The sequence below is a fragment of the Parasteatoda tepidariorum genome, chromosome 4, assembly GCF_982258835.1.
Source record: "Parasteatoda tepidariorum strain Cologne lab strain chromosome 4, Ptep-v5.0, whole genome shotgun sequence".
In the NCBI taxonomy this organism is placed as follows: domain Eukaryota; kingdom Metazoa; phylum Arthropoda; class Arachnida; order Araneae; family Theridiidae; genus Parasteatoda; species Parasteatoda tepidariorum.
The window spans coordinates 107,688,950-107,710,881 of record NC_141758.1 but is presented as its reverse complement, the minus strand read 5'-3'; the positions used below and the strand labels follow the sequence as shown (position 1 = coordinate 107,710,881).

The 21,932-nt window shown below is 29.0% G+C and overlaps 1 protein-coding gene across 6 annotated transcripts in view; it reads left to right on the top strand.

Moving 5' to 3' along the window:
* The window catches only part of LOC107442065 (uncharacterized), a 44,520-nt gene extending 23,610 nt beyond the window's left edge, over positions 1-20,910 (top strand). For 4 of the 6 annotated variants that reach the window (XM_016055525.3, XM_043050975.3, XM_043050976.3 and 1 more), the window contains exons 5-6: positions 2,098-2,288; positions 11,178-20,910. In XM_016055525.3, coding sequence (XP_015911011.1) covers positions 2,098-2,288; positions 11,178-13,403 — 2,417 coding nt within the window. In that variant the 3' untranslated portion in view covers positions 13,404-20,910. The remainder of the gene's footprint in view (positions 1-2,097; positions 2,289-11,177) is intronic. The other 2 variants (XM_016055526.3, XM_071182827.2) reach the window with 1 other exon arrangement.
* Positions 20,911-21,932: the final 1,022 nt, after the last annotated feature.

Here is a 21,932-nt window from a genome sequence, read left to right as displayed (position 1 = left end):
AGAAAAAGGAAAAAATCTTGTTTAAATTTTTTTTCTAATTTTTCGATTTAATATTTATTTTTTTTTACTCCAGAAATTTTCCGGAATTTTGACTTGGGCTCACAATCACCCCTGTAATAATGTATTATCCGAAATAATAAAACATTTGTCATAATAAATCAAGGATAACAAAAACTTTGTAACTAAAGTGGATTTTAAAAAAAATCTATCCTGTCTTAAGATAGAAGTTTTTAAGTTACTTACCTCACATCTAGTTGACAACACTCAGAAACGATTAAGAATAATAGAAGAATCTTGAAGGTGCACATACGATAGTTGGTTCGAAAAAAATAATTGAATTTTTTTTTTTTTATGCATCAATTTGAATTTGATGTACCTTTAAGTATAAATATTCCCCCCCCCCCAAAAAAAAAGCAAATTGGTCTTGTAATTTTTTTAAATTAAAATTTTATTGTGTTTTACGTTTTTATTGTATTCTATGTTTAAGGATAAGAGACAATGGTAAAATTATTAATAAAACTTATTCCACCTGTTGCAAAAATCAGGAAAATTTATTAAAATCAACCTGAAAAATAAGAGAATATTTTTACCTGGCTGTTCCTGGCCACTTTAAAAGCGAAATAATTACAATCACATTGATACATGTCACATTATGTCAAACAACTGGAACTGATGTCGAATATTTCAAATATATGGTAACATAATTTTGATTAATAATTTTGATTTTGAAAAATTATGTTATTTTTAATTATTTTGCTATATTTTACTCCTTTACTTTTTGCACCATCTATTAAAACATTTTTGAACTAAAACCTAAAATTATAGAAAGGAAATTTAAGCCCAGTAACATGAATTTGCTGCAAATTATCGTAACTGTTTATAAATACTGTATAAACTGTTTATAAATACTGTACTCTTTATTGCGACCCTTCCATTGTCCCTCCCATTTGCTGTTTTGTAGACCAGGGCTCCCATGGGTTAGGGAGTGCAGGGAAAACTAGGAATTGCCAGGGAATTTCATTTTAACTATAAAAAGCAGTGAAAGTTGCAATTTGTTTACATAAAACCTAAAGAATTCCTATATCATACCTCGAAAATTACCAGTCTTAGAATTGTCAATAACAGTAATCAGTTATTGAGATTCTGTTTAAAATTCTAACTGCTATTTCAATTATTGTATGAAATTCCACCTTTAAGTGAAACTTTTCTATGTTTCCATTTTCATTCTATTATCTGTTTTTGCTCACAAAATCTAATATTTGATATTACAAATAAAGAAAATAAAAGTTTTCTGATTAAAAAAAATGTATAAAATAGATAAAGTATGGTATGGATTTTTATTAAATTTTATCTGATAACCTGATATATCTGGAAAAGTCAGATTTTTTTTCCTTCTGAAATTGAGTGGGAACCCTTATAGACGCAATATTATTTTAACGGCTATTGGACTGTCTAAACTGAACAGTTTATCAAAAATGGCTGTCCCTAACCAGGGTCCAGTGTAATACTACATGCTAAGAGCAAAAATTAGTAATTTTAAATGGATTGGATAGATGGCAAAAACTGCTAAATTAAAATTTGGAAATGCACTTTGTTTGCGATAATTAAACATCGTGATGTAATTCTACAGACAGAAGAACTAAGTTTTTTCATTCCAATCTAGAAAACGCACTGAATGACTGGCTGGAATTTATGCGCAATATTAAATGATGCCATTTTAAAAATTTTAATTACTTTTTAACCTTTAATGTACTTTAAAGAAATAATACTCTATTTATGTGAAAAAAACTGCTGATTAGTCATTATCTTAATTTTATTAAAAGTACAGCATGTTTATAACTCCAGTATTTATAAAAAGTAAGTAAATGTTTGCACTCATTTTACGTAGTCGCAATATAGCAACGTCGTGTTATAGCGTCCATTATTGCTTGTACCGTAGGGGTTTCTATATTGAGCTTAGACTGAATTTTAAAACATTCAATCTAATTGAGCAGAACTCAAATACTTAAGATTGTACTGCACTTAAATATATATTGTTTTTTACTGCTTAGAATTGCCTTTTTGCACTTTAAAATTTCACAAATCCATCTTTAATAGGTACAAGAGTGACTAAGAGTATGCTAATAACCAGGGCTAATTGCCTTTTTGAACAACAGAATGGTGCCAAGAGTGGTCCAGGCCTGATGTCAGCTACTAACGGCTGGTATAAGCATTGGGTTCTAAAATGGAAAGACCAGGGTGAGCAAATGATTATTGAAGATGATGACGCAACTGCTTCTAGTTCTGCTGTGAGTACTTAATGAAATGGGTTGTCATGGATATAGTTTTTTTATTTTATTTTATTTAAGCAGTTATTTTATTGCACCAATTTTACTTATATAGCACTATATTTATGTTTAATTTCTTTTACTACATGGTTTTTGAATTTATCTGATTTAAGCAAGGGTTTTGCCCTTGCTTGTTCTTGTGATATATTAATCTTTGTTTTATTAGTTTTCTAATACTTTTAATGCCAATAAAATTTCTGAATTATTTAAAGTGTAGTTGTTTCTGCCTAATAAACTAGCTTGTCTGGTTCTAACAAGAGAATAAAAGGAACTTTTCAATTTCAAAAAGAACTTTCTTTAATGAATATTAATCATAAAAATCTTTTTGTATAATCAAAGGAACTTACAAACTCAAACTGGGTGAAAATTTTTTTTTTATATCATTTACAACACGGTATGTATTCATTATAAGTACCTTGATATATTGCCCCTGTCAAGAGTGCATTAAAAAGGAAGTACAAAAATAATTAAATTGGTTTGTAGTTCCATTATAATATGGATTCGTTCGGGAATTATGTTTTCAGACAGTCGCTTTTTATGCATGATGCATACCCTCCAACTTATGAGGATTTTGAAAATAATTCTTTCTAGTGGTAGCTAACCAAAGTAGAAATTTTTAAAGCAAATGGATCTCTCATAAAACTTTTATCAGAACTTAAGAATCTAGCCATATGGCCTGCACTTTTATAAGTAATAGTGGACAAGTTACGCTAAAATTAATTTTTTTAAATATTAAGACATTAATTTTGCTACCGTCTGAAAAGAAGATTTCTGAAACTACGGAAATTCCGTAGCAGTTGGAGGGTATGCATGATGTGTAGCGTTTTTAAAAATTGCTATTTTTAAAAGTGCATTCCGTTGTACCGTCAGTCCATAGCGTATGAAACGACAATAATTTTACATGTTTGATGAGATACTTGCGGATCCGCGTGTACGTATACTAAGCCAGGTTCGGTGAGATACTTGCACTCTTTATGTACAAATCTGCTGCATTTTGCAAGATATTCTCAATTTCAGACTTCATTTCCCCCCTTTTGAAATTGAACAGAAAAATCTCTCGATTTTTTTTATTTTATGGTGGCTTATTTAATCAAGAAAATAAGTATTTATCATAAACTCTTAATTTATCCTGATCATGTAGTCTTTAAAAACTATTTTGCATTTTGTTAATGTATTTAGTGCTTAAAAGGTGCTTATTTTTTGTTGAAAGATTTGGCTACACACCATGTATAGTAATATTGCGCTTTAGAATTCATGATCAAAGAACATGTTTCTTTTATCAATATCAATACTGCACTTAGTAATGCAATATCTTTAATCACACATTTGACCAAAAATCTTTTCACAGTAAAAATGAAGATGATATTTCAAGAATAATATGAAGTTTTTCTCTTCACCATTCTATAGTTCCTAATTCTACCTGATTTCTTCCATAGTTGCTACCATATTAAGTCAAATTCTTAGTTTTTGCATAGTTCAGAAATGTCTAAAAGAAACAAAAACAATTAGGAATGTTTCTATCCTTACTAAATAAGTTATTTACTCATATATTTATTTTCTTGAATTTTAAATAAGTATTAACTACTTCGCAGCAGAAAGTCTTAGCAAAAATTCAAATGTACTTCTGAGCTATTACTTTTTAGAGCTAATTCTATTGAATCTTGCTATTTTCTCCTGATTAAATTTAAAAAAAACTTTCCTTTTTTTTTTCTTCCTTCTGTATATTTAAGACACTTCAGTGTTTCCTTCGCAGAAAAGAAATGGGTGAGAATTTCTCACCCTTTCTCAAAAAGCTAAGTAAGATTTCTAAAAATTAAAAAAAAAAAAAAAAAAAAAACACAAAGAGACTTGAAAAAAAATCATTTCTTTAATTATAATACATTTTTAACATCTTCTAATTTTTAAAGCATTGAATATTTTTGCTGCATCATCATATGGAAAATGTTCTATATTTACTTTTTCATCAGCTATTCTCATTAGGTTGCTCAAATGCGTATTTGTTTCGTTTTGATCGTTCTTACCCACATTTGTTTCATTTTCATTTGTCCGTTTCGGATTAGAAGATATTGCCTTTACAAGGTATTTGTCCATCTTGCATTAATGCGCACAAAATTTGAACGTCTTACATGAAGAAACCTTACCTATAGTAAACACGTGGTTGCAGAGAAATGCGTCCTGAAAGAGGTTCGGAGGGATGGTGTTCTGTTGTTCTTAAAGGTTCTGAACAATACTGGTAAATAGGGAAGCTAGATAATTGGGCAGATGTTGAAAATAATGAAAGATCCAAGAAGAAAAGTGAAATGGATTTTATTCTAAATGGCTTAATGAGAAATTTTTTTCAAAATGCGAGAAATTCACGAATTTTGAAATTGGTTTATAGAATGCATGAATTTCTCGCGGTAATAATTTTTTAATGCGAGGAAAGAAAAAAATATGCGAGATTCTCGCGCTGTAGTGAAAACACTGCACTTTTAAAATATAGGAATGGTTATAAAGTAAGCTTAGAAGATAAACTTAATAGATAAAGTAAGAAAGAAAGATAAAATTTGTTAAAGTTAGGGTAACTGCAGATGGTTAAAATATGAAGGCCTCTTTTTTTCTACGTTAAACTGGATGTCTTAAACTTAAGAAGAGTCTACATTAGATGATGCATAGCATTTTTAAAAAGTGCTCATAGGTGCTTATTTTCGGTTTTCGTTTTTTAAACTCCCTTAAGGGTGCTTTTTTCATGGGAAGTTTTTGAAAAGTGCTTAATTTCCCCCCTTTTTAAAAATGAGATTTTTTCTTTACCATGTTGATTTTCGCTGCGTATAATGCAAAAGCTTGGTTTTCACAGTGTTTGATTCTACGTTCCCAGTGTTTGATTCTACGTTCACCACAATCCATTTTGTGCCAACCATCGCTCCTGTAACGTATGATAGTGCCAATCATGTTACATATTTGTTGAAATACTTGGGAGTTTGCATTGCATCTACTGAGCTGGATTTGGTGAGATTACTGCATTCTCATGTACAACTCTGTTGAAGATTGCAGGATATTCTCAGTTCATTTTCCACTCTGAAATCGAACTGAAAAATCTCTCGATCTTTTTATGGTGGCCAATATAATAAAAAAAAAGTTTTTTGTCAAAAAGTAGATACTTTATCATGATCATGCAAAGTCTTTGAAAATTATTTTGCATTTTATTAATGTATATAGTGCTTAAAAATATTTTTGAGTGCTTAAAAAGTACTTTGAAAGTGTTTATTTTTTGTTGAGAGATTTTGCTTTGCACCTTTTTGGTTAGGTAAGTCTTAAACTGAGTTTAACCAATTCTTCTTTGTGAAAGTCTAAAGGCAATATCTACAGTTGACACTTTATTTACTTGGCACAATGATGCTCATTTTTATGAAAACTTAAGTGTAAATATGAAGCAAGTGTACTGGCTATATCCTTAACCTGAAAGACATCTCAAATTTGTAATAATAATTGGCTTAAGTTTAGCCGATTATTTATCATTCTTGTTTTATCAGAAACACTTTCATTAAATGCTAATCACAAACCGGACATGTTGGTATACTGTAATTTTTGTATTTTATTTTCCTTTATTAATTCTTAAAAATATATATATATATATATATATCAAAAAATACTTATGCATAAATTTTTTTATTATTTCAAAGGGGAAAAAAAATGTATTGGATTTTCCCTCTCATTATATTAGTAGCATTGCTGCTGAATTCTGACTAATAACTGGATTTGAGGTTCCCCAAAGGTGTTTCATGGAACCCTAGGGTTCCAGTGGTAGGGTGGCAGGGGGGTTCTGAGAGTTAGAATTTTTTGTTTTAATCTGTAATGATTTTTAAAGCCTCTAATTATCTTTATGTCTAATTGTTCATTTTAATCCATTATTTACTTTCTAATTAAGTTATTTTTAAGTAATTATTTGCTTAAAATGTCAGTGGGGAAAAAGAGAAAAATTAAAAAAAATTATTCTAATAACAATAAATTAAATAATTTATGAAAAGGATTTATAAGAAATTGAATCTTTATTTCTGGTTGAACTTTTAAAATAAAGTAATTAAGTTCAACTGTTAAAAATTATCTGAAAATCATTATCCTTTGTAACAGTTCTTTTTTGTGTCGTCAAAAATCTCACAATTCATTTATTCTTTACTTATGCATACACTAAGAATTAATTCAGTAATGTTCCAGGCCTGCAAATTCTGATATACAATCTAATTTTAAGACTGTCATTGATACAATGATGAAAATTTTTTCTTTACATTGATTGTTGCCTAAAAAAACTTAATATATTTCAAATGGTTAATGAATGTTATTTATTAGAATGAGGTTCCGGCAAAGAAAGGTTGGTTGTTTCATAGACAAAAATATTTGGAATTTGTGATCTGCAGATTTCGCTATGAGATATTTTTCATACATTGACAGTGAAATCGATTTAAATTCATGCACCTTCTTTGGTCTTAAAGGACAAAATGACAATTTCAAAAAAAAAAAAAAAAAAAAAACTTGAATATATTGCATGAAATAAAGACTTTAGTGGTAATTATAAAATCACGGCAGATTCTGGGATCTTCCGCTAAAGAAGAATTTTTATCCATAAAAATGACAAGAGAGGATTTAAATGCTTGCTCTCAAAGCAGTAAAAAAGAATTATAATATTTTAACACTTCTCAAAATTCAATTGTTACTCTTCTTATACAGTCACAGTTGTTTATTTTGAGAATGTAGGAATTGAAACACTCCTTAAATCGAATCTAATTAAACTGAGGCTGGGATGTTAGAATTTTGTTTTTTAATTTCTTTTCTAAAAAGGTTGATTACTATTTAATATGTTTTATTCAATTAATAAATTATTTTTTAATATAAATTAAATTTTATGGAGAAATTTAAATTTTTAAAAACAAAATAAAAGATTTAATTTTTCTTAATTGTAATATGTATTTAAAAATATTTTATAATTTAAATTTTAAATAATAAATTTTAAGAATCAAAATTTATTTACACTGAGTGAAATTTTTTAAAAAAGTAAACATGCAAGACATGATTCTGCATGTTACAAATATTTATGCTATAGAATGCCATAGAGTCTATTCAATGGTTTGGGCATCATTTTTTGTTTGTTTTTTTACTGCAAAACTTCACTTTGTCTCTCTTCATTGTATAAATGGAATTTTTTTTAAACCTTTTAAATCGAAATGAAATTTTCCCAAATGATTAAATACTTTTTTCATGATAACTTCAATATAGCAATATTTCTCATTAAATTCAAGTCATGCTTGTAATAACAGAGTTTAATGTAGACTTCTTTTTTACTCTAAACCAACCATTCATTTAAAATTCTGTATCTCAATAAATCAGGGCTCCTAGTAAAAAGGCTTCAGCTTGCTTAAAAAAAGAAAAAGAAAAATTCTTGACCATATTGAGGAAAATGATATGACAAGCACATGGCTGTCAATTTTTAAAAAAATATTACTGAAAATTTTTGTGGATTTACCATTAAAACTGACCTCTCTATTGAATAGAATATGAAAACTAATATGTCTTTACTAAATTTAAAACTCTCTGAATACTGTTCCACTTTTTCAGAGTAATAGGCAGATGTAATAGGGTCCATAACTGTCTATAAATGTAATCACTATTCTAAACAAAAGTGATAAACAGTAGTTTTCAGATATCAGATTTAAAAATACATCAGTATTCATTTTATTTTTCCCCCGTAATGGTAGTTACTGTGATTTAATTTTTTTTTATAATTTACAAAATTTTATTTTTGTTTTATGTTAAATTGTGTACAGTTGTTTCCCAAAATAACTAAGAATTGATTTTAAAAACAGATTTTGGAAGAAATTTTTTTTTTTTAAAATTTTATTTTTATTCTTGTTTTGGTGTAACTTAAGAGATTTTACTTATTGAACTGATATTAAAATTAACAATTAAAAAGCCACTTCTTTGTCAATAGATTTCAATAATCCAGAATAAAACTTAGAGGACCATGTTAGTCCCTTATTTCATTTGAAAGGAATTAAATGTTTCAAATTTGTTTGGTTTTACCAAAATTTTTTAAAAATTTTATTTATTGGTTCTATTTATTAATAGTTGTTCTGTAATAATTAATTTGAGTCATTTATTTGGTATGTATTGTGTTCTTCTGAATAGTAGATTAGATTAATTTGTTTAGTTACATAAGCTCAGTCTTAAATTGGAGCAAGTTATCATAATGAGTAATTTCTATCGTTCTACAAAGCTTTAAAGCATTAAATGAGACCAAATTAGATTTGAACAAAGAATTTCAGGAATAAATTTTAATTCCTGCGTAAGTGTTATTTGTTATGAGCACATTGCAATTTATTATCTAACTCTAAATCGATTAAAATTTTCAACATATTTATTTTAAAGTGGCTGCTAAAATTTGTAACTATCATAATAATAATTAAAAAAAAAGAGAACAATTTGTACAAAATAGCTTTATCTGCATTCGGTTGTTAAGTTGCAGTGTTAATTTTCAATGAGCTTGTTGACTGTTGAGTTACTGTCGAATACTGCTGAGTTAAAATAACATGGTTTCTAAATATTAGTGGAAAATAGAGTTTAAATTTGAGTCTAGCAGTTAAAAGTATGAAGAAGGGTAAATGTTTACAGGTGAAATTTGTTTCATTTTTGATGTGCTGCTTCACTGTTATGAGCTGTATTCAAACATGCAGATTTTACTTATTCTAACATCTACTGTACAGATTGTTTTATCCCCCTGGTGAGCATACTATTAGAGAGAACAGAATAAAAATTCTAGTTTAAGACCATGATCTCATAATTACTGTGACTGAACTCCCAAATCTTTAAATAGATGATTTTACATATTTTTTCTTTCAAAGAAATGTGATCTTCATAGTAATAATATTTAAAAGGGAGTCAGATTGAAAAATTATTTGCAATAAAATCTAAAATCCTTTTTTATTAAAAAAAAAAAAAAGAAACTTATCAAAATACTACATTTTATACGAACTTTAAACTTTAAAAAACTTTAGATTCAAGAAAATTAAATAACCAAGCAATTTTAAAATTAGAATAAAATTAATCTTAATAAAAGGAAAATTGTGACAAAAGTTGTGGATTTGAAAACTATATTTAGCACATATACAGGGCTGATTGTGCTCCGGAAAAATCCGGATTTCCGGAATTTTCGCTAACAGTGATCCGGAGATTGAAGGTCCAGACGTTTCAAAAAATCATTGATCACAGAAGTTTCCGGAAATCAAATTTTCAAAGGTGGAACTTAAAAACACAGTTTATTTTATTTGTTTGTAAGGGAGAGCCAGAGAGATACTTTATAAGCTTATATTCATGATTAATATTCATTTTTTATCAGTAAATAGTTGTTATAATCATAAACTCAAAGAAAGACATATTTGTAAATTTTAATTACTTCTCCAGGTCATCATAGGTATGTGTAAATGATATAGGTATGCGTAAAATTTTAAATATATTTTAAGTAAACTAAGAAATATTGAGAAAAAGGAGAAAAAAAATCTTGTTTAATTTTTTTTTTCAATTTAATATTATTATTTTTTAACTCAAGAAATTTTCCGGAATTTTGACTTGGGCTCACAATCACCCCTGCATATACTAAACGCAATACAGTGATAATGACGTTACAAACATTATAGACAAACGAAAGCTAATTTTCCACCTCTGTTGACCATTTATTGATCAAACTGACCTTTTATTGATTGAGCATAGATTACGATGGAAGGGACATGAAATTATTATATTTCTGGCTGTGGTTAATTCATTTCCTTAACTCCCTTTTGATACAGCTATAAAAGATTAAACTCATGTTAAAAAATAGTGAGAATTATTAATATGAGATTAATATAAAAGGACCACATGAAAATTGGAGCTGTAATAATGTTAGAGTTACCATACCTCAAATTATATTGTAGACTGTAGAAACTACTAAAATTAAATAAAGTTTCCTAATATTTTTTGTATTATTAGCATAACTCATGCTCTCTTCAAAACGTTGTAAAATATGATTTGCTGCTTTAGAAATTAGGATTTTTTTTAAATCAAATTTTAAAACTAGTTACAAAGCTTGTTACCCCGCTAACTTAGAAAACTGTAAAGTAATATTTTGAAAATGGAATGATTGCAGTAAGCTGTACATTTTTATGTCCTTTTTCGATTCCTACTGTTAGTTCACACTCTTCCTATATCTTTTTCAAATTTGCAATCGTTAGTAAAATACTTTTCCAAAAGATAAAATGGGCAGGCCACTTAGTAAGAATGGAAGAAGACCGTATTGTGAAAAAGATTTTTGATGCCCGGCCGACAGGAACACGTAGAAGGGGCAGGCCAAATCTCAGATGGCTAGATACCCTGGAGAAAGATTTATCTATATTAAAAATAAAGAATTGGAAGTCCATTGCCAAAAGAAGGACAGCTTGGAAAGAACTACTGGAGAAGGCCAAGGCCCATCCTGGGCTGTCGAGCCAGTGAGGAAGGAAGGAGTAAAATACTTTTTATTCATCCACTCAAGTTCCAATCCATTTTTTTAAAAACTTGTAGAGGATGACATGTGATGTTAATACAGTTTTTACAAATATTAATTCATTGATTAAATTCAATTAATTAATTTTTATAGAGAATTTTTTTTTTTAATTATTTAATAAAAAGTAACTAAAATAAAAATTTTCTTTGTTGACCTTAGTAGGAATTGACTGTCATTTTTTTGAAATTTTTTTTATATTACTTGTTTAGGATTGATTTTTTTGAAATTGTTTTGTCATTTTTAGGGCACTAAGTTAATATTATTAAAGAAAAATCCCTAATTTTCTAAATTTTTTGTTCCAGCAGCCATCTTTGACCCCTTTGGATTTACAAAATTCAAGAAACTCAGAAGGAGGAAGTTCTTTGAATGCATTAAAGCAAGCATACATGACAAATGCCATACTGAACACCATGAAACCTACAGAAATGGATCTTAAGATAATGTCTCAATTTCCTGAGTTGCTGCACGTCATTCAGCAAAATCCATCCATCCTGAATGCTGCAGCAGCTCAAATGCAGTCCAAAGAAGCTGAACTGTACAAGGCTTGCAGCTCTTCCCTCCAAGCTGTTATGAATCTTTGTAAAGATAATTCATCAGATAACAGTCTTAAGTCAAATCCATATTTAAATAATGTTGCTGATTCAACCATGACTGAGGATAAAAGGAAGGCTAGTAGTGTTAAAAAGAGAAGAGAGCGCTATTCACCAGATTTCAAGCTAATGGTTATTGACTATGCTGCCAGCCATTCTTACCAGGAAACATCCAGAAAATTCGGGGTGCACCATATCACTGTTTCCGAGTGGTGTAAAGACAAGGACAGGATACGCAAGAAAGTGTATTGCGAAAATTTACAAACATTGCAAACTAAAATACTCAAGTCAGAAACTGCTGAGCAGAAATTTTTGTCGTGGATTCAAGATTGCAATAAACACAAGATCGTCATCAAGCCGACGGATGTACAGAGCAAAGCGAATGAAATTTTGAGTTTAATAGGCGAAGCTGAAGTGAAGAAGAACTGTTGGTGGTTTTATCTCTGGAACAAGCGAGGTATGGACGCCGAAAGAATCTTCGATGACGAAGCGGAAATGGACGTGCTGGAAAAGGAAAGCCGCGTTAACTATCCTCCTGCAGTTAAAGTCGAGATAGCAAAAGTAGCCGAAAGACAAGACGTCCATTCGGCCGCTCGATGTTTTCGAGTTCCACGAAAGCGTATTCGTGAGTGGGTGAAGTGTAAAGACAAGCTAAAATGGCTCGCTGAAAGTGGACAGGTACGTGATCGCACTGCTGCCCTTGGTGGACGCAAACTGAATTGTTTAGATGTGGATAAAGAAGTTTACGAATGGTACATTAATTGTCGAGCCCAAGACACGACTCCCCAGTTATCCGACATCCGTACTAAAGCTTCAGAATTGTTTCTAAAGAATGGATTGAGCAATATGAAATGCAGCAAAGCGTGGCTTAAGAATTGGTGCAAGAAATACGGTGTAAGCAGGAGCCTGCAGAAAGATAGCCAACTGATCAAGTGGATTCTGTCTCGATATGACAAGAACGTGCCCATCACCAATCAGGAATTGGTTGAGTATGTTGTTTCTCAAAAAATGAAAAGTGGCGTCCAATTGAATGACGAATCTGCAGAAGATTATGTGTTTTCGTTTTGCAAACGTTATCCCAAACTTTTGGAAGCACTTCCCAGCATAGGGGAAACGTTTCCTGAAGAAATGGAAGCTGAAGTTGCTAAATTCAGATGCATGGTGAAGGACTTGCAAGAAGAAAACCATTGCTACACCCCAATGTCGATCGGATGCATGGACGAAGTTCCATTTTTGTTCACAAGTTCCGGTACTGAAAGACGCGTTATCATCAACAGCGGAATGAGTACTTGGAACGCAGTGGTTATTCTTTCTTGCTTAGCGGATGGTGTTATCTTACCACCAATGATAATACTTAAGGGATCTGAAAACTCCTCTCCCCCCGAAGGAATACCTAATGTTGTATTTAGTGAAAAACTTTTAGTGGAAGAACACAGTATAAAGAAGTGGATTCGTGATATTTGGTTAACCAAAGTACCATCACCAAGTATGATTCTAATGGACTGTTTTCAACCTCATAAATATAGCCCGACTCAAGAATTCATGCTTAATTCTGGCATCACACCAGTAATTATGCCTGAAGGCTGCGCTTCTAAACTTCAGCCTCTCAGTGCATGCATCACGAGAAATTTTCAGGAATTAGTTCAAGAGATCTGGAATTCTTCCCGGAGCTCAAATTCCTCTGAAAATCAAGCGGCAACCGTTACTTATCTCCCGTCACCGATCGAAGTGGTCCGGTGCATAATGGATGCTTTCGATAAACTGAAAAGTCAGCGCGACCTGGTTCGACGTAGCTTTATTGTCACAGGCGTGGCTGTCGCTCCCGACGGCAGTGAAGATGCTCTCATCGAGAATTCTGAGTGGTTTGGGTATTCCGGTGATGAGCATGTTTTATCCCCTGCCAGTGAAAGCGAAAATGATTCCGACTTAGATGGCTGACGTTTTCATTATTGAGTAAAATATAGTTTTTCTAAAAAAAAAAAGAAGAGAAAATAATGTGCAAAATAGATCCGGTGCGATATGACCTCAGATGCTTAACCTGTGTCGTGATATTCATGTATAGTCTTTTATCATTTCATTCAACCTATTTATTTTCTTGTAAACTTTATGTGAAGATTTTTTCATTTCCTGTTTTAATATAATTTATCAGTTTTAGTGCATTAACTACTTTTACTCTTGCACTTAAATTTTATAGGGGGCTCGTACGGGTATTATTTTGTGCAGCTTTCATAAACACAATGGTTTGAAAAAGTGTGGGACCATTTTTTCCCTTCCTAATTTAACAAACTGCATCATTTCTTAAAGATTGTATATAAGTATGATTTATTTATGTATATTTTTCCACTGCCTTTTGCTTTTTAGCATTTGATTGTATGCTTCTAAAGCATGACATGACCACTATGCAATTTATATATATATATATATATTATAGAGATTGTATAATATTTTGCCTGTATGAGATTATAATTTATATGAGTTAAGTAGTTTGTGAATTGTTTATTGTATAATGGAAAAAAATTTAAATGTTTAGTCTTTTTTTTTATTTTTTTATACTGGCATGGAAAGCTACTGAGATTTTATTATTTTAAAGCAGAACTTAAATGTGCAGTTTTTGTTATATATATTTTTTCTAGAGAACACTATACAAATAATAATTAAAATTAGAAATTATAATGTTTAATTTGTGAAAAAGTTTATTCATTTATTTAAGTTTCGCAAATTAATTGAATGAATTTTTAAAAAATTTTCATTGGTGAATTTTTAATCTGAGATATTAGTTTTGAAATTAATATGAATAATTTATATACCAATGATATAATAATAAAATTTTGTGAGTTTTGACGTGTTCTTTCTTCTGAAATGAATTTTAAAAAAAATCTACATCTTAAAATTAAATAAAATTTGGAAATTCCAAGTTCTTTCTAATGAAAGTTTGTTTATCAAATAATTCTAAGTTGTATTTTTTTAACTGTCTTCTTTTTATTACAAATTATTTTTCTCTTAAAAGTAAATTTACTTTGTATTTATTAAATAAAGAATTGAGTTTAAAAATTTTTGTGGGTCATTATTAAAATGAAATTTTTTAGCATTTAAAGTTTGTTGTTCATGTATATTATGGTACTTGTTTGAAATTAATTCTTTGAATTAGTAGACAAACTTTATTAAAATCATTATATTATAAAATTGTGATTATAAGTAGAAATTTTTTGTGTGTGAAACCCGTGAGTTTTATTTAAAAAATAAATTATATTTTAACGTTTTTATAATTTTTGCCCTATTCATGTCCATTTGTGCAATCATTTTGTGAAATCATCTAGTTAATTTTAAACATTTTTATTTACATATTGCGTTTGTGAGTATTTTTATTTTTTATTCAATAGAACTTATTTTCATGTCTGGTTTTGTATACAAGTCTTAAGATTATTTTTTAAATAAGAGGGATATGTATAATAGTGTACAACCCTTCCTTATCAGTTTTCACTTGGTGAAAATTTTTTAGATGTTATATATATTATATACATATATAAGAAATATAAATATATAGCTATATTTTTAGGCTTGCAACAGTTCTGTAACTTGCCAGAAAAACTGCCTGTCAGTGCAGACATAAAAATCAGACAAAAAACAGATATTTTTAGGATATTTTTAGTTCAAGATATTTTTTAGTTTATTTGGCCAACAATGTCTTCCTACAAATTTAGGAAAATGTGTGTCGTGTGTGTTTCGTGTCAAATATTTTTAGCTTTCCAAACAATTTATACTACCCAGGTAATTTGGAAAATAAATGAGTGGAGCTCCACTGAGCTCCATTATGTTTTATACGGCAAATGGAGCTTGTGGAGGCATGTGTGTTTGCAAACAGTGCAGCTATCTTTTTGGAGGAAGACATGTAAATTCTTGAATTAAAAAAGAAGAAAAAAACGCATTTTCAGTGATGAGAAGCCTTAAAAACTTCCCTTGCCTTGATAGGTATTGAAAATTGAAAGGCTATGCCATGTGTGACATAACCCTTTTTTCAACAAGCTTTTATGAAGGTTGGCCATGCAATGGTCTACTTCCTTCTCTCTATGTATTATATAGCATTTATATTGCAGTGTTTTGAAGTGCTGCGACTGCAGCAGCAAAGCTTTCAAGTGAAAAAAAAAATAACATTCTCTCTGCAATAAAGTTAGAATTGTGAGATATTTTTCCTAAGTGTAATGTACTATTTAGTCAATTTTATATTGCTTTTTAAAATTGTCAGATAATTTTTATATCTGTTTGATTAAAATGCACCTAATTTGTATTATATCATAAAGTTGGCTTGTTATTATGCTAAAATCCTTTTTAAAGCATTGAGTAGATGTTTTTTGTACAAATACTTAAACTTGTATTTTGGTTGCTATAGGAAAACCTATTAATTCATTTGGCCCTACAAGAATAAAAAACCCTCTTTCTCTTACAAAAATTTGATGACATCAATTATTTCTTAACTTTCTGTTTAAAAATACCTATTACAGATTCTTGTTTTTATTTTGTTATTATAAATTGTATGCAGTTTAAATTTTTGTACAAATATTATGGCAGTAATTATTTATGATTAAGTACACACATAAATTCAAATGCTTATTAAAAGTAATTGATCAATAATTCTCCATTAAAATCATAAATAGTCAGCATGTTTTGTTTGGCAAGAAATATATTTTAAGTTGTGTTAAAACTTTTTTTTCCCTATAGAATTTTCTTATAAGCTTTTTGATCAAACTTATTAAAATTATCTTCATCTTTACCAAAAATTGGGATTTATTTTTGTTAAAATACAATAGCTTTTGATTATTTTTATTTTTCTGTCATTTCAAAATTTTACTTTTCTGTATTCCAATTTAACTCTTTGATTAAAATTGTTTTTCTTTTGCATTCTAAATTGTAAATGCAAATATAACAAGTACTACATGATGTATTTTGATTATTGAAATGCAGTATGTTTCGTAATGACTGCCCTTAATATATATTTAAAAAATTTTTGTCGAAAAAAAAAAAAAGTATAGTAGTCATGAATTAAAGACTTAAGTCAGGAATAAACAAAAATTCTATTAAAATCTAATTACTTATATCTGAGTTTTTATTTTTTACTTGTTTAAATATTAACCCTTATGTGTGTATTTATTTATTTATTTTTTTAAAAGGTGGTAAATACAAATATATATTAAGAAAGTGAAATATCATATACTCAATCATGAGATTATATTCTTTTAAGTTTTGAAAATTTCAATGTGTCTTATCCTTACTAGTATTATTGCGTTGACCTATTTCAGTTGAATGCCATATATATTGCTTGCATTGAAAGTTAGTATAATCATTAATAAATCTGTTTAAGTATGGGCACCAAAAAGTAATGTATAAAATTACTCCCTCTGTTAACTATGGGTTTAATATAATAATAAGAAGCCTTATCTCATCACTATATCTGCTATATATTATGCTTTTTTCTAATCTTGATTATATAATTGGTATTGAAAGAAATTTGTAAATTATTATTTTTTTTTATCTTAAAAAATGGTTAATAATTTTGCTTTCACTGCGAATTTGCGTTTTGTAAATATTGAGATTTTAAAGTTTTATTTGTACGAACACATATTTTTAAAGCTTAGTATATGTATGTACTCTTTAATTATTTATGACATTTTTTTATTGTATTAGAGCTGAAAAACTTTGTATGTATAGAAACATATTTTTATGTTTCATAAGATCATTTTCATGATCTTCTGTAAGTCACTTTTTTTTTTTGCTATTTATTATGATGTGTTTAGAATTAGGATGAGGATTGCTTATTCTAATTGAACACATAATTTGGTTGAAATTTTAAAACTGTCGTGGAATTAGGGAACTGAACTTTAACTGAACTCCTACTTTCTCAACGGCTTTCATTATTTTTCCGTAATTAAAAAGTCAATTTAAACTTTTTTAAAAACTTTTAATATTATCTTAGAACTTATTTTTTTTAATATTAACTTACAGCGATATTAAGGACTATATTTTAATTAATTTACTTATTTAGATCTACATTCTGATTAGTGTGCAAAATATGAAACAACTTTTGATCTGATGGTTTTTACAAGATAAGATGCAGTTTTTCAGTGGCTTGATTTTAATTAGTGCAGATTTAAAAAGTATGTTAGAGACTGTGAATTTTTTGTATCTAATTTCATAACTTAAAATGCCATCTTTACAGGTTCTTCTTCCGTCAGTTGGTTGAATTTCTGACTTTCTAAACTTAAGAATTCTTAACATTTTTATTTTGATATTTTATTTATTTCTTATTTTGTGTTCTTTATGATTTATATATAAAACTTCACTGTTTTTTGGACTATCAACACAGCATTCTTTTTCTTTTTTAAATTTTAATAAGTATGCAAATAATTAAAAATGTTTCTTTTGTTCAAAATAGTTACACATGTTTTTAGATTTATTTTTTAATGATTTGAGTCATTAGGTATTTTTGTTCTTGCACTCTCTCTCCTATCTGCACTGATATATTTAAAATCTTCAAGCCAATAAAGACTGCATCTTCGTATGTGAAATTCCGATCATGAGCCAAAAAGTTATTCAGTTTTTATGTAATTAACTCTAATAAAAGTAACTCATATTTCATTCCTCATTTTTGATTGTAACACATCTTATCTTTTACTTATTTGTAATTGTCGGCAATTTTGATATAAAAAAATGTTTAGAAAGAGGACTTTTTAAACATTTATGTGATGTGATGTATATATGAGATTCTAAATAACAATGGTTATAAGTCTTTATTAATTTATTTATTTGCATATTTTGAAGTATCCAATCTTTGATACAAAATCATTTTAAATTTGCTAAACTTAGCTTCCAATTTGTAATAGAGCTTTCAAAGTGCTTATTTACTTATCCAGCTACATACTTAGCAGCCATTATTTGTGTCTTTATCACAACTAATATGCCATTTAGTGTTTACCCTAATTTGGCAACCTGGTTGGCACCCGAGCTGATAATTCCTTGACCAAAAAGGAGGCCATAGTAAGCATGTATGTGTCATAATAGATTAATGTTAATGTATATGCTTGACGTGCACATCTGGGATTGAACTACTTATTTTCTGCTCTCAATCAGAAATGAGTTCTGTTTCTGTAAGGTAAAAATATATTTTTATCAATCATAATTTTTTTTAATTAAAATTTATTTTAATAGTAGTTATAAATTTAATATTTTTCATTAATCATAATTTTTATTTTAGTTATAAATATTGTTACTTTTGGCAATTTACTACTTTTGTGAAATTTAATTTAGTTGCAGTTTTAGTATTCAGAAACGGTTCCTTTTAAATTAACATTACATTAGCGATTCCGTGTATTAACATTAACAAACTAATCTTATAGAGTTTCTATATATATATATATATATATATAAATAAATAAAAGAAATAACTGTTTTGATCATCAATTAAAATGAATTATCTAAATACTAATGTATTTAGATTACCTCAATTTGTAAAGATGCATGTAAAATTTTTTAAACTATGTTAATCTTTCTAATCAGCCAAGGGTCACTTAACTAATCCAAAGTTGTCTGATTCAGCTCTTTATTTGGTAATGAGTATTTACTACAAGAAATAACTTATTAGCGATTGTTTAATCAGTCAATTAAGTACGTTGTAACATAACGTAAATAACTTTTAAGCGTAAGATGAATTAAGAATGTCACGAAATGTTAAATCCACTATTGGCAGCATACCTATAGATTCCACAGACTAAAAGTTCAGTGGGAAAACGATTTTGTCTCCCTCCCTCCGTAAATTCTGGCTCTCAGTCAATCCCAGTGGGTGCTCTCTTAAACCAAGTTTAAATATGGAGAATAGCTCTAATGAGACGTTTACAATTAAATAAAATTTTCTTTTTAATTCGAAAATTCAACCGATTTTATTATTTTTTATACTTGCACGTAATTCTTGTTAGTAATATGCGATATTATTAGATATTAAGTCCCACAGTGGACTGATCGTAAAGACACGGTTCCCAGTAGAACACCGAAGTCAAGCATCACTGGCTCCCGTCAGTAAGGAGCTGGGTGATCACGTTGATCAGCCTATGTAGGGAATGAGGGTGCGCGGTATCGGTCCTCATTAAAGTGCTGGACTTCGCGTGCAGGTCGTCTGTCTACCAAACCGGTGGAGCCATCCCCTCTGCAGATCAAAATTGTGATGGCATTCCTTTGGAGGATTATCTTTGGGGATGATGTTTCCCAGACAGTCGCCAGTAGCCCATTGTGCAGCTCTAGTGCGACATAAATGAAATACTTACCTATATATATATATATTGCTTTTGAATTTTGTTTATAATCACACAATATTTAATTAAAATGTAGCCAATCAATTAAGCATAGTAGCTACATTTAATCAGGTATGCATTTAATCTAATCGTTAATACTCATAATCGCAAGTTTAAAAGTATGATAACAATTGAATAAAAAAATGAACGGTTATAATCATGGAATTCTAATAATGATGGCAAATGATTATAAACAGATTTATAATTGTAATCATTGGATATAAGAAGGCAAAAAAAAAAAGTATTATCTGCACCATTTTCCCCCAAACTTATGACATTTGTGTACCCTTTCAAAATTTTTCGTAACGCTGTGTACCACTAAAAAAAAAAAAAAAAAATGTATTTTTTAAAAAATGTTTACTTAGAATGGATAATACAGTCAAAAATTACAACTGGCTGTTGACACCACTAATTAACTGTTAACTCTGTAAAAAATAGGTAATAGAGAAATACGTAAACGTAAATTTTCATGGCTAGCTTTGTTTTTAAATAAAAATTTCTGAAATTTTCGTTGGTTGCAAGATATTTTGTATAAGAAAGCGTACCCCCGTTGAACTGTTCCCGTAACCTTGGGGGGGGGGGGGTACACGTACCATACTTTGGGGGGGAAAACATCATCCAAAATAATTCTTGTAGCGCTAAATAGTACAGTTGTGTTTATAGTACCAATGATGTGCAAAATAGTTTCCAAAAGCAATAGCTGATTCTATTAGCAAATGTTCTAAAGTATATCCATATATATATTTTTTACTGAACTCGTTTTGATTTGATTTTAAATAGTAGTGCCTTTGAAGTCGTGCTTGGATACCTCAAGATATGCACTTGTCCTCTTATCTCTTAAAAGGAGTTGTGTACTTGTGTTTGTTGAGTGTTCTGAACACTCGTGAAAATGTAAAAGACGGTGTTTTACGTGTGACGCATATAATGCGATGTCTGTACTCCCCCAATTGCTTTCCCCGTTCTCCTGCGTGCAGTCGCAGCGGTTCATTTCCAAGAAGTCTCTGCTATTTGTGTGTATGTGTGTGTGTATTTATGTCAAAGGACTTTGTAAAATAAATATCGTAACTTATTTTTGTATCGAAGTGAAATAAAAAAAAAAAACTAACTTAGATGTTTAGTTTTCATTTTTTCAATTCTATTCTATTAGTTCACACAATTCAATTCTATTAGTTCACACAATTCAATTCTATTCTATTAGTTCATACAATTCAATTCTATTAGTTCACACAATTCAATTCTATTCTATTAGTTCACACAATTCTATTCTATTAGTTCACACAATTCTATTCTATTAGTTCACACAATTCAATTCTATTCTATTAGTTCACACAATTCAATTCTATTCTATTAGTTCACACAATTCAATTCTATTAGTTCACACAATTCAATTCTATTCTATTAGTTCACACAATTCTATTCTATTAGTTCACACAATTCTATTCTATTAGTTCACACAATTCAATTCTATACTATTAGTTCACACAATTCTATTCTATTAGTTCACACAATTCAATTCTATTCTATTAGTTCACACAATTCAATTCTATTCTATTAGTTCACACTCTCCCTGTAAATTCAAATTTTCAATCGTTAAATAAAATACTTTTTATTCATCAGTTCAAATACATTTTTCTTTAAACTTGTAGAGGATGACATGTGATGTTAATACAGCTTTTTCAGATATTAATTCATTAAGTTTAATTAATTAATTTTAGATTGGAGTTAGAATTAAGTTAACTGTTCAAATCAATTTCATTATCAATTCCTATTAATTAGTTCACACTCTCCCTGTAAATTCAAACTTTGAATCATTAATAAAATACTTTTTATTCTTCCACTCAAATTCAAATACACTTTTTTTAAAACTTGTAGTGGATGCCTTGATACAGTTATACAGTTTTTTTTTATTTTTTTTAATATACAGTTAGTTTTTAAAAAAAAATATTAATTCATTCATTAAATAGGGATCAGTCAATAATATTCCTCAATTTATATAAAAAGGTATTTTCAACTAGTATTTCAAAATTATGTGCATACAAACTGATTTTAACAGTTATTATGCTATAGTAATCAGGGCCTGATTATCGCCTAGACCCAATAGACACAGGTTTAGGGCCCACACTTTCTGGGG